Below are 13,001 nucleotides of genomic sequence, written 5' to 3'. Positions count from 1 at the left end.
AAGTTAATAAAACGAGTTCAATATTTTCAACCATGCATCATCATAATATTCCAAAATAAAATATATTAAGTAATAAAATACTGTTCGTCAAATTAGTGCATCATGAATAGTATGATTCAAATTTATTAAAATAATAATGTTACACTTTACCAATAAATCTAAAAAAAGGTCACATTACTTATCTTATGAGCGAAACCAAACTACATGTCCAATTGATTTTCAAAATTCTTTTCAGAATCTCAAATTCTAGGGAGCACTTAATTGAAATTTTCGGTGAGTACTATGAGCCAAGACCATTGAAAGTCAAGAGAAAAAGGAAAAGGAACCAATAGTGGTCTAGTAGTGGTGTTCCACAAAATCTATCGTGGTGAGACGAAAGATGATGTAGATGTCTTTAAATAGCTGTTGGAGGCTAGGTTTTCTAGCTCTTATAGAAAATTAAGATAGAGAAGGAGTCTATCTCCCACTCCAAAGAGCTATCATTTTTTCTATCTCCTATTCCAGGTCGAACAAGATTGTATCTTTTTTTTTTGTCCATCTCCTACTCCAACTTTTACATCTGGACCAATCAAGTGGACTATGCTCGGTTTTTTATTAGTTGGGCTGGTGCCTATCATAAAAAGGAGAGATTATAGAGAGCATAGAGGAGTTTGGGAAGAACTTATAATAGAAGGTCTTGGAGGCTTAATTTCTTGCTCTAGGTTGTCACCATCGTGTCATAGTCCCACAACCCTTGACAAGGGATGTCATATGGGATGATAAACCTAGAATAGTTCTTCACCCAATAGCCTTAGCTTTTGGAATGTGGGACAACCTTATTAGTCATGTGGGCCCCTCACTAGGGAAACCAAGGACACGTAGGACTTGAGACATATGTAGGCCCCCTCTCTTGTGAACGAGTTGCACTACGATAAGAGCATGGCAAGGTTAGGTAGAGGAGATTATCATAGTTCCATCTTCCTTTATAAAGAAGTGCCTCATGGCATTATAAACTAGACTAGTCCTCTACCTAATAATTTAAGTTTTTTGATTTGTGAGTCTGTAACAATGGGCTTTTCTTTTTTCTTTTCATCAAAGAATAGCTGTGAAAGTGGCAAAACCTTAATGCAAGTACGAAAGCCATACAACATCACTATGTCAATATAAGAAAAATAAATGACACATCTAAATCATCTTCTTGTTGCTTAAATAAATGTCTAGCGTTAACATTGATAGCGTTAAACGAAAGAAAATTTGAGCTCAAATAATGTATTTACATTACCTGATATCTTTGTTGATGACAAGGTCTCTCTAATGCTGCATTTTGTTTTGCCCCAGCAACATGTCTAGTGAAGAAGATTGGGAATGTGCAGTGGCGGAGAATGGGAGGCGAAAGGGTGCAAAAGGAGGGGGCGCTTGATGAGGGGTTTTTAACTTAATAAAGGGGTCAAACTTTCTTTTCCCCCATTATTCCCATATATAGAATGGGAATCTCAAAACTACAATTTACTAAAAGAAGTATGGTGGAAACCTATGTCTGTATAGATGATGAAAACTACAGCACATAAGAAAAGGTCCATTTTTGGTAATACCATGGAAGACGTTCTAAATCATTTTTTTTTTTTTTAGTAGGATGAAAATAACCTTAAAGTAAATACAACATGAATAATCCAAAAATAAAATATCGGAAGACAAAAATAAAGGACCAAATGATGTCGACAGAATGATTGGATATATAAGGAGCAACCTAATCCATAGCTCCATTCGTCTTCCGATATACATGGAAAACCTCAAAACTCATCAGGTCCCTTACAGTGTTCCAGATGTCCATCAGCATATGGGGAGCGGCTGCACATCCTCAACCATCTCACAACCATGCTAGAGTCTTTCTCCAAAATAATGTGGTTAGCCTGAAGGGCACGGATCGCATATCTAATCTCTTCCCATGCTCCACTTGGTTCAGTCATGGAGACAATATTGCCGTAGAGATGGCAGCCCTCGGTCGCCAAGACGGATGAGCTCAAATCTCTCATCACAAAACTTAGATCCTCCAGCTCTCCCTCCCTCTAAAATGTTGCCATCAAAATGGATCTTAGGTGCGTTGGGGTGGAGGCTTCTAAGTGAAGAAGAATTTCAAATCAACATTCAAAACTTGGAGGTGGAAAAGGAGGTTGCTTGATTTGGGAAGGTAGCAAGGCTTATTCAACCCCTAAATTTTAGGAACAAGGTGAATCACCTTTGACAAGGGGCCATTTATTCTTGAAATTTGTGGATTGGAGGATATTGGATTGTCATTCACTATTGGTTTTTCTCCTCCTTTTACATGATTTCTTATTGCCCCATTGCCGTTTATCTAGGGCCTAAACTGACGGTCACGATCAAGCCCAAAACCTCTTGGTCCACGAGACGTTTCCTTGCGGTGAGGAAAGCTAGAAGATCGGAATACCAGTACTAGTAGCCTCGCTTCAAGAGTTTTGCGTCCGGAAATCAAGAAGTCCCCCCAACCGGAGGGTGCGGTTCTAGCCGGCGACGATGGATCGCGTCCAGCTTCTCCTTCTAGGGTTTCCCGTCTTCCTCTTCTGCTCCGATCTCGTCAATCTTTTCACCCCTCCTCCCCCGAAGCAGCACCACCACCACCACCACCCGCCGCCCCCCTCCATCCACGAAACGACCGATTTCTCCGCCACCCAGGTATCTCCCGCAATCTTCGCTCGATTTCTTTCTCTTTTTTCCCCTATATTGTATCTTTAGTTCGTTGATTTTGCTCCCCCTGTGCGTTTCTTGAATCTTGGCAGAGTAATCATGCCCGAGGAGTGTATTACGGCTCCGTTGTGGAGTTGAAATTCTGTGTCTCTTGCTCTTACAGGTAAGTCCTTCTCACTTTTATTGCTTTACCTTTCTTTTTTTTATGGTTTATTTTGTTTTATGGAATTGTTTCTAGTTTTAATCTGACCTAGAACGTTTCTATGTAACCTACAAATTAAAAGTATCATCTTTGTGATCGTCTACAGTGGTAGAGTCTTTTAAGAAGAAAAATCGAAGATGATTATACCATTATAGAAACCACTTGATACCAATCTGTTTGAGAAGTAATTTTCTTGAATCCAGACAGTATAAAGGTGTAGTCTAGATTTTTCTCGATCCAATTATAATAGAAAACGGATTTGTAGAAAGCCTTTATAGAAAAGTTTCTTGATTTCTTGATCCAGTTACACTTGATACCTTTGTAAAAAACCATTGGATATCGGACAGTCTTCAAGATAGCAAAAAGGGGGCTGGAAGTTCATTTATCAGAAAAATTACAAACTTCTTGTTCTTCAAAAATTGTAAAATATTTTAATATTATGTAGATTTGTTATTTCACCGGATACAAATGAATAAAAACAATTTTAATCATAATATTGTGAATGATCAAACCCAAGGCATAGAAAAGATTCGAAACATAACAATGCAATGATATAACAACATAGATGTTAGTTAAGGACAGTTTTTTGGGTGTCAATAAGTGGAGCTGGCATGGCTTATTTGCAGTCCGAACCTGAGCTCAGCTTGGGATTTTGATGCCATCTTTAAACTTGGATCAAGTCCTGGTAGCAAAGAAGATTAAGTCAAGCTAGGGTAGAATCAATGTTTGATTCAACTTAGTAGTCGTAGTAGATAATTATAATTTAGAATAGCTATCCTACTTTAATCATCATTGTACTATTATGATTTTGAAAGACCTTTGGGTGTTTTTATGACAATGATATAAATTGTGCTCTCGTTAACCATAAAAAAATTAATGGCAAAAATGAGTTACCTTTATTAACCCCCCCGGGGCAAAAAAGCCACCCCTCTATGAAGCATGTACATGGATATAATACATCAATGCAATACAATGCCTACAGCAAACCTTGAAAAAGTAAACCATATGGCTAGGAACAACAAATATATATTTTTAATTTTTTTTACATATATATGTGTAAAAAATACCCTTAAATCCTAGTAAGCTGTCAAAATAATATACTCCATATGTTATAAGCATCAACATCCACAAAGTCATTATCTAGTCATCATTCAAATCCATAGACCACAATTTACACTCCGTTCTTTAATATCAACATCAAAAGCTCCAAAATTAGCCATTCATCATTAAAAAGCTAACATTCATAGAAAATGAAAGAAAGAAAAAATCATTCCCCTCATTATTGGATGCATCCCAAAAGTATCTTGAGCGTATGAAGGAAGAATCAGGGGAGTTTTTTTTTTTTAATAAAAAAAAGGATATATAGTTTAAGTATCCTAGGAGTATCCAATCAATAATGGTATCCGGTGCATATTTGACATGGATGCGGCATGTGCTTGAAGTATCCATGCTTCCTATTTCTTGTATCTTAGATTCCATTGCTTGTTATGTTTGACGGTCATGGGATTGGCTATCTACTGCAAGCTCCTATTTGTTTTCTTACGTGGGAATGGAAATGTAATCTAACCTCCCTCATATACTAGATATCCAACAATTAATTTCTAATGCGACTAAAATGCTTATATTACCAGTAAAGAATCTAAAGTTCATGCTTTCTTCCATGAACTTATGGATAATCACCAAAATGGCAACGCTATATATTTATATTCCATGTAACAAGCATGTATGAAAATGGGATCTTCATTATCTGATCATTTTTCATAAATGATTACAAGTATTTCATTTTGTCAGGGGAAATGCAATGACAATGAAGAAAATGCTGGAAACTTCTTTTCCTGGGATAGAAGTAATTCTGTCAAATTACCCCCCAGCCCTTCCAAAACGTCTGCTAAGCAAAGTGGTTCCTATTGTTCAAGTAGGAGCTATTGCAGCTGTAGTGGCGGGTGATCAGATTTTTCCTAGGCTAGGAATAACACCACCTCCATGGTACTTCAACTTGCGTGCCAATAGGTTTGGAGCTATTGCCACAACTTGGCTTCTAGGCAATTTTGCACAGTCTACGCTGCAGAGTACTGGTGCATTTGAAGTATTCTGCAATGGTGACTTGGTAAGAGACCATGCTTACACCTTTTATGGCTAGTTTTAACTTATTTATTTTTGGCACATGCATTCATTTGATGCTACTTCTAAATCTATCTAGTTTAGACAAACAAATATTCTGTTGGTGTTATTATCTATATATTGGCAGCAACCAATCGAGCATTAGCTGTTTCAGAATTCATTGAAAAAAGCTAACGTCATATGTCAGATAATTTTCAACTGTTACTTTCGCTTCTTGGTTGGTGAAATTTCATAAATTTTATCTGCATTATTGTTGCATAAAATAACTGCACATGCTTCAAGAGGAACCAACCTTCCTGGAAAATACTTTGTTTTTGGTGTTATTCTGCTGGTAAGGCAGTGAAAAGTGGATCGTCTATGGGTGATAGAGGGAACAAAGTCCAGTATGAACCTTCCAAAAAAAATGTCGACATTGATGGGTATTCATGATGGTAGTCTGTCAGTGTATCACCTAATGACTTTGTAAATGGTCCTTCTTTCAGATTCTTAGATTTATTGCTACATTTCACTGATGTCTGGAAAGTGACTGAAAAAGGTGGCATTGTGCAAATGGACAAATGAAATATTATCTTTTGAATTCACATCCACTGTTTGAAGTACTCCAAATTGAAAATAAAACCAACTAGATTGCAGCGGTATTAGGAATAGGTTGCATGACTGCATCTGTTAAACATCAACATGTTATCAGACCATGTTGTGCAATGACTTAGTATTCCCATGTGTGGTTACATGTACCTTATCTGTGAGTCGGATCAGAAGTTCAAGTGTCTTCCTGTCATGTTGGACATTTATATAAGCCCTAAAGCTTACTGAACTATTGAATGTTGCTGTTAGTGACAAAAAAAGGGGAAAAGAGAACAATCTATTCTAAAATATTGGTCTGTTCTTTTAAGCTCCTGTGTGATTTACCTCCATTATCCCCAAGTTGGAATTTTGGCTGTCATTCTTTATGTGAATAGGTAAACTTGTTTTGTTTTGCTCTTCTATATGGGTGACAGGGTATGATGAAAGTTACTTTGTAAGTTTGTATTTATTTTCCATCTGTGGCATGTGGCTTACAATCCTTTGTTAATGGGAAATACATGGTTGTTTTTTGTTTTATAAATATAACCTGTAAGATTAAATGGTCCTTGTTTTCTTAGTTGAAACATTTGGTGAGCAATTTCTCAATTAACTAAGGAATTTTAAAAATATAATTTTGTTATCAAAAAGTTGTTACATCCAAGATAGAGGGAGGAAGTCTGACCATAACTGGATTCAGCCTGCAGCCTAGAGAATGCTACTGGGGACTAATTCATCGTAACCATGATAATAGACACTCAATGGTCATATCTTAGAAGTTATAATTATGGTCTCATCAATGAAGGGCCTTATTGTGTGAGTCTCAACTAATTCTGTGTATGCTTTTGCCTATCTGTTAGCTAGTTTATATTGTAACTAGTTACAACTACTGTGTCCATGTTGAGTTTGTTACGTGATTGTTGTATGGTGTTCTTATGCTTTTGCTCTTAAAATTGCTTATTAATTAGTATAGAGTTGCTGTGTATTTTATCCTAAGAATCATGCATCCAAATATTCTTCTCCCTCCTCTTGGCGACATTTACTTGATGTACCTATTTCATTTTCCATTTATGTCTAGCTGCAGACAAACATGATATATGGTTAAATATATGCATTCTCTGGATAACTTGTGGATGTTTCCTTCATAATTTATTTACAAGCACTAAGTTTGTCATGACTTCTACTTGTTTTTTTTGGTGATGCATGATTTCGCCTCCTTAAATTATATTAATTATATTGTTGGTACTTGGTACTTGTCATGCTTATAAGAATATTAATCTAATTCATGATAATGGTTTTCTGTGAAAGCTCTCTGGTGTCTAAGTTAGAAAGAAGAAATGATTATTCTTCATTGTTAATCATCAATTTCACAATCACACTGTTGTCTCCCTGACTTTTGGACTCTAAAAGCCCTTGTACTTGTCATCCAATGACAAGCCTTTTCATTTATGATGTTTATCTTGCTTTTCCTTCTGTTCCTTTAATTTTTATCCCTTCCATTTTTTTGGGATGACCAAATGCAAAGGAAGAGGAAATAGTTGCTCATAAGTTCTTGATATATGAGATTTTATTCTTACCAACTAGAAAATAACTACCATCCAGAATGCTTTTTTTTACATGATAAATTGAGTCAGTGAAATTGAAAGCATGAAAAGCTTTGGTTTAGTTGTAGCCAATCTGAATTATGACTTTTTGATCAATTATCTAGCTTCCATCACCAGACTCCCAATTTGCTTTCATATATGTTTCTTCACGAGGACATGGAGGAAAAATATATACACAGCAAGTCAGTGTCTGTTGTGCCAATACCGGTTGTCCAGCGGCACGAGTCGGTACGGGCCTGCGTCGTGCCATGTCGGGCCTGTACTGAGACAGTAGAAGAGACGGGGGAGAAGAAGAATGGAAGAGAGAAAAAGAGAGAGGGGATGAGGCTGAGGGAGGCAAACGGAGGGCTGGAGAGCCACCACGCGGAGGAGGCGGGGGGGCTCTGTTTCCTCCGCGCAGCGGCTCCCCGGCCTTCGCCGGCCGGCCTCCACCTTCCTCTGTCTTCCTTCCTCTCCCTCTCGCTGCCTCCTCTCTCTCTCTCTCTCTCTCTCTCTCCGCCTCCCCCCCCCGGCGTTGTTGGTCTCATTTTCGTTACCGGAACCGTCCCGGTTCGCCGCCGGTACGGTTCTCAACGCCCTAAACCAAACGATTCGGGATGGTTCCGCCAACCATGCAGCACCACATAAATTGAAGAAACTTTTGTTTATTTCATCATTCTTGATGATCATATTGTTTCATGATCTTATAGTAGTATATCAATTGGAATGTAAGGAAGATAATAATTGGATGTTATTATCATATGCAAGTAACATTGCCAAAGGTATTTGTAATTTTTCTTGGTGTTAAAGTTGCATTACTATATGCTAGAATTGAATTATCTTAAAGCAACATGTCGACATGATTTTACTTGGTGCCTTGCCAATTGCTTCTTTGCAAAATGGCAAACTTTGGATGAGAATGCTAGGTTATTAAAATTCCTCGAAATTAGATCATCTAGTTAATAGAGTCATCTGTCTCACAATAACTTAATCCGTATATTACACTGGCAGTGTAGCATATGCACTTTTCCATGATGCCTTATTGTACCAAACTGGCTTGGCAAAAATACTCAAATCAAATTGACATTGCAAAATCGAAGGCTATGCAAATGCTGACGAAGCAACAGTTTCATCAAATAAAAGAATGGTGTTATCTTTCTACAGTGAGAATATTTGCAGTTCAAATAGCAACAAGCTGCATGTTGTTGCTAGTTTTGAGAATGGAGGCAAAAACTTGTAACGTTACTATAAGATTATAGGCATGATATTGTATCCCTAACAAAATATTTTGGATCTAAGGTTCATAACTGAGCATCAATTTTCATTGCAAGCAATCGGATTTCTCCATAAGTGGAACCAACATAGAGTTAGAAAAGAAGAGTATTCTAATTCATTTATTTATTTCACAAAGTGAGCTAGTGGATGTCTTTAATCTCTAGAACCTATCAATTAAATGCTAATTGTTCTAAGCTACACATGTAGATGTGTAAGAGGCCGAGATGGGCCTATAATTTGGCTAAAAAAAATCAACTTCATCCATCCAAAACTCGCATACTGTACTCAGGTAGTTTGGGTCCCAAATCTGATGCATGATTTGTCTAATCAGCTTAGGTAGAGGTCTTGCAAAATTGACCTTGTCTGTATATGTCCACCACAAATAGAACAGATTAAAATAGTTCACGATGTTGAACCAGACTCAAAAAGGTGGAACCTGATTCATACATGAACTGGAATTCCACCCAACTGATTTAACAATTGGATCAGTGTCGAAACCATATCACAGACCTGAAACCAATTCAAGGCACATATGGGTTATGCCAGATCTATAGGTACAGCTAACTATGTATTTTATTCTAGTAATTCAAATCATTATGATTTAGGGCCTCTTTGGATGGCCACTCAGCCAATGCATTGGAAACTACCAAAATATTCTTGCGATTATTTTTCTGCAGGTGGTTTATACTTTTTGCTTCTTGATGTTTCCTACAATCATATTATGGTACTTACAAACATCTTTTCTTTCTTTATTTTTTCCCCCAACCTTGTAGGTTTTTTCAAAACTGCAGGAGCACAGGTTCCCTGGTGAACTCGAGTTGAAAGATTTGATTGCCAACAGGTTGCCTAATTCTGCACTTGGGAAGAACCTTGGAAGTGTTTGGTCCTAGCGGACTGCAGATTCACTTCACGAAAGTTAACACCACCTGATCAGTCCACTGATGTATGACATTTATCAGGAAAGGGATAGAGTTAGACAACTTCTACCTCTCCAAAATTTAGTTCTTCTGTCCTCATACTGTGTCCTTGCGCTCTGTATCTGTTGGTTCTCTGAATGATTTGAGTTTTTAAGGAGCTTTTTTTATATATAAAAAAAATGAATCTCTCAATCATTGAATAATCTACTGGCAAAATTCCAAGAATGCTTTGGAGTTTGGAGCAGGTATTCACTAATCAAATGTCATCTGCCAGGGTTCCGATAATTAGGCATATAAAAAATTTCACCAGCTGGAGAAAGGACTTGTGTTTCCTTTTTGTAAACGCTGCTGCTGCTGACCTGGTACTTTGATTGCTATTATCATGCTTTGGGTTCACATAATCAGCTTTAAAATTGTTGTAAGTTTAATGTTATTCTTAAAACTGGAAGTCAGAGCTGTTGGCGTAACCATCTCAAATATGCCATGTTTTTGATAAAATTATTCCTCGTTAGGTATTGGCAGGCAGCCCGTCCACAGGGTAAGCAGCTGGATTTTTATGCATTTTGGTGGATGTTTGTGTGTTCTATTGTGATTTTGATATCTTTTCTTCTGCGAGCATTTGTGTTCACTTTGGAAACCTCTCCACTGCAGTTATTGCCTCCACTAAGCTGAAAGATGATCTGTCGAAGGCACATACATTAAGAATCACTAGCTTGTGGAATGTCTGATTCCAATTTTAGAATGTCCATCACAAATGACTAAGTACGAAGTTTTCGCAAAACATTCAGTCATTTGAGGACATCATTAGGATTCTCTATCAGAAAAATTGATGTTGGTTCATTTGAACGTCGGCAGAAAGAATGATGAGGAATTTTTCACGAAGTTGAAGCTAAAAACAAATGGCTCCGCCTCTGACCATGGCTGCAATTGATTAGATGAAGGAAAATTGTACTGGAGCTCCAGTATGTATCACAGAGTTCAGACCTAGCTCGAGTCAGAACAGGTTTACTGAATTGTGTTGGGTTCTTGCTTATCATGAAAATGTTGATGTCGAAATTCCTTCCTCGGTGCCACACTGTAGTCAAGTTGGGCATGGATGTAACACAATCACGACGGTGACCCAGCAAGACACAATCAATAGTCAGCAAGACCCACCAAATGACTGTAGTAGGTGAGTCTAAATTGCAACCAAATTTGGTTCTCATTGGATCCAGGTCAAGTTAGGCTACACTCTGGAACTGTTTGTAGTGCTTTTTGTGCCTAGATTTCATTTTGAGGAAGAAGCTATATCCATTACAAAATATGGAGAAATCCTGCACGAAAATGGATCAAGACAAACAAAGAAGCAACACTAACCAAATTAAGTATGATAAGAATTAATGCTTTCCAAGAGATCAAACCAGGGCTAGCCAGATTCAAGATAATAATAAGTTCCATGGAAGTTGTCAGCCAAAGGAGGGAGGCCTAGGTACTAAAAATCTTGAGGATTGGAATCTTATTAACGAAGATCGGATGAAGTCGTGGAAGCTTATAACGTGGCATATAACCGTTGGCGGAAGTCAGGTCTCAGATGTCTGAAATCTACGACCGGAATCTCACCACTGTGGAAAGAACATGCAAAAACTTGACTGGCTTTTAGAACTGTATTGCATTTAAGGTGGGAGATGGTGATTGCATCCGCTTTTGAGATGGACTCGAGGCTGCTAACGCTTCTATTCTCTCAAACTCTAGACTCATGTCTGCAGAGTGAAAGCGACGTTGGCTTCTCTATGGAAATATATGGGAGGGAGCTTCGATGGTGCCTTGATCTCAAAGGGCCACTCAGTTATGAAGCTGACCAGGAACTCAACACCCTCATTGAGCTCCTGGCTAATGGAAGGCCTACAAGGGCAGCAGATAAGCCTTTCCGAAAGCTGAACACCTAACAAGACCTATTCTTGTGTGTCATCGTTTGACAGGTGTATCAGTAGTTGTGGCCTGCTTTGCTCTTGCTTCAAGGCCCCAGGAAAGTGAAAGGACTGGAGAAGATTAAGATACCCAATTGGCTGCTGTTATAAAGAAGGTTACACACCGAGGATCTGTTACAGAGGAAAGTTTGGCTGGTTTGTCTACATGTCCACTGTGTGAGTCAAAGCCGGAGTCTGGAAGACCATCTCTTCTTTCTTATCAACTTTGCTAGATCCATTTGGGCGACAATCAAGTCTTGTATTGGCTTCAAGGGAAGACCAGCTTCTGTGCATTCTCTCTGGACTGTATGGAGGAAAGAAGAATCGCTGTGGGGAAGATGAAAGCCTGGGACCAGCCTCTAATGGCTATTATTTGCTAGAAAATATTGAAGGAACGCAATGACAGGGTGTTGTTGGGGAGAAAGAAAATGGATTGCCTGTGCTGTCACAAGGATGCAGAGAAGCATTACATCATGCTTGAATGTTCTACGTGTTTATTGAAGAACCATGACTGTAATCTGTAAAACGCTTGCCTTTTGTAATCTATAAATGTTCCTCCTCTATTTTACACAAAAAGAAAGTTTCTATGACAAGGGGAATGAACTAAATGTACCTAAATCCTTTCAAAATCAGAGCTAATTGTTGTGCTGCTTATAGAATCTCGACAGAGCATACCAATCCTTTTTGCCTACCGAAACCTCCATCCTCCCACTTGCTAATCGACTTGTCGCCTCTTCTTCCAAATTCCATCCCTCGGACTCTACACACGAGATGGGGCAAACATTTTGGCCAATTTCATTCCTGTTGGGTGCATACAATATATTTTTTTAACAAGTTTCACCTTTTTTTTATCAAACTCATTCTTTGTTTTAAAATACTTTTATATTTGTCCATCTAATATTAGTGTGCATCGGACAACTGATAGAAATATGGTTCGAGTTCATCCATTTATATCCATTTTATTCTTTTGTCCATTATCATTTGTTTCTATTTTCTATATATCTTATTTTTGCTTTATTATTTTTATTTGATATTTCATGCTTTAATCAAAAATCATGATAGTTATTTGTTGTTGACTTAATTTATTTTTTAAAGAAATTACTAAATGCACACTGTATGTATTTGTATCGTAGTAATAACAAAAAACAATTAAACCAAATTCAGATTATGTCTAGTTATGCCTTGTCCTCAAAAATATTGTAAGTGCTTAATATTAGCTCATAAGAAGTTGTCTTAATTCTATAAATAAACAAAAACAAGAGTAATTTATGAATAAAATAGATAGTTTTGTTATCTTTGTGAATGGAAACTCATGTTGTGCATCTGAACAAGCTTTTTTTGCATACATACCCTGGCAACTATATTTTATTATACATTTACCTTCAAAATTCACTATTTGCATCTATACCTTTCACAATATATATATATATATATATATATATATATATTATATTCAAGTTTTTACTACAAACTTCTAAGTTCTTACTACAAACTGAATATTAAATATTTTTGGGAGTATTAATGTAAATGAATAATAGTGTCAAATGATATTCAAGCATAGGGGAATTCATGCAAAAAAAGAGAGGATCATTTGAGGGTACACATAAAAATAATAATTTTTGGAGGGTAAATATGTAACAAGCCATATTCGCAAGGAGGTTTTTTTGCCAATATAGCTTATTGCAAATAAAATAAATATATTTAGATAAATAAG

General features: G+C 37.2%; 1 protein-coding gene across 1 annotated transcript; it reads left to right on the top strand.

Moving 5' to 3' along the window:
• The first annotated feature begins 2,054 nt into the window (after positions 1-2,054).
• LOC103718302 (selT-like protein) lies at positions 2,055-9,544 on the top strand. The gene is made up of 5 exons (XM_088703500.2): positions 2,055-2,206; positions 2,337-2,670; positions 2,775-2,845; positions 4,676-4,991; positions 9,198-9,544. Exons 2-5 carry the CDS (start codon positions 2,512-2,514, stop codon positions 9,312-9,314), a joined length of 663 nt encoding a protein of 220 aa, XP_088559626.1. The 5' UTR covers positions 2,055-2,206; positions 2,337-2,511; the 3' UTR covers positions 9,315-9,544.
• Positions 9,545-13,001: the final 3,457 nt, after the last annotated feature.

The sequence above is a fragment of the Phoenix dactylifera genome, chromosome 8 (assembly GCF_051530095.1).
Source record: "Phoenix dactylifera cultivar Ajwa chromosome 8, Ajwa_hap1_PhDact_Kaust_v1.1, whole genome shotgun sequence".
In the NCBI taxonomy this organism is placed as follows: Eukaryota; Viridiplantae; Streptophyta; class Magnoliopsida; order Arecales; family Arecaceae; genus Phoenix; species Phoenix dactylifera.
Note: the sequence above shows the minus strand (reverse complement) of the source record. Positions and strands in the feature narration are given on the sequence as shown.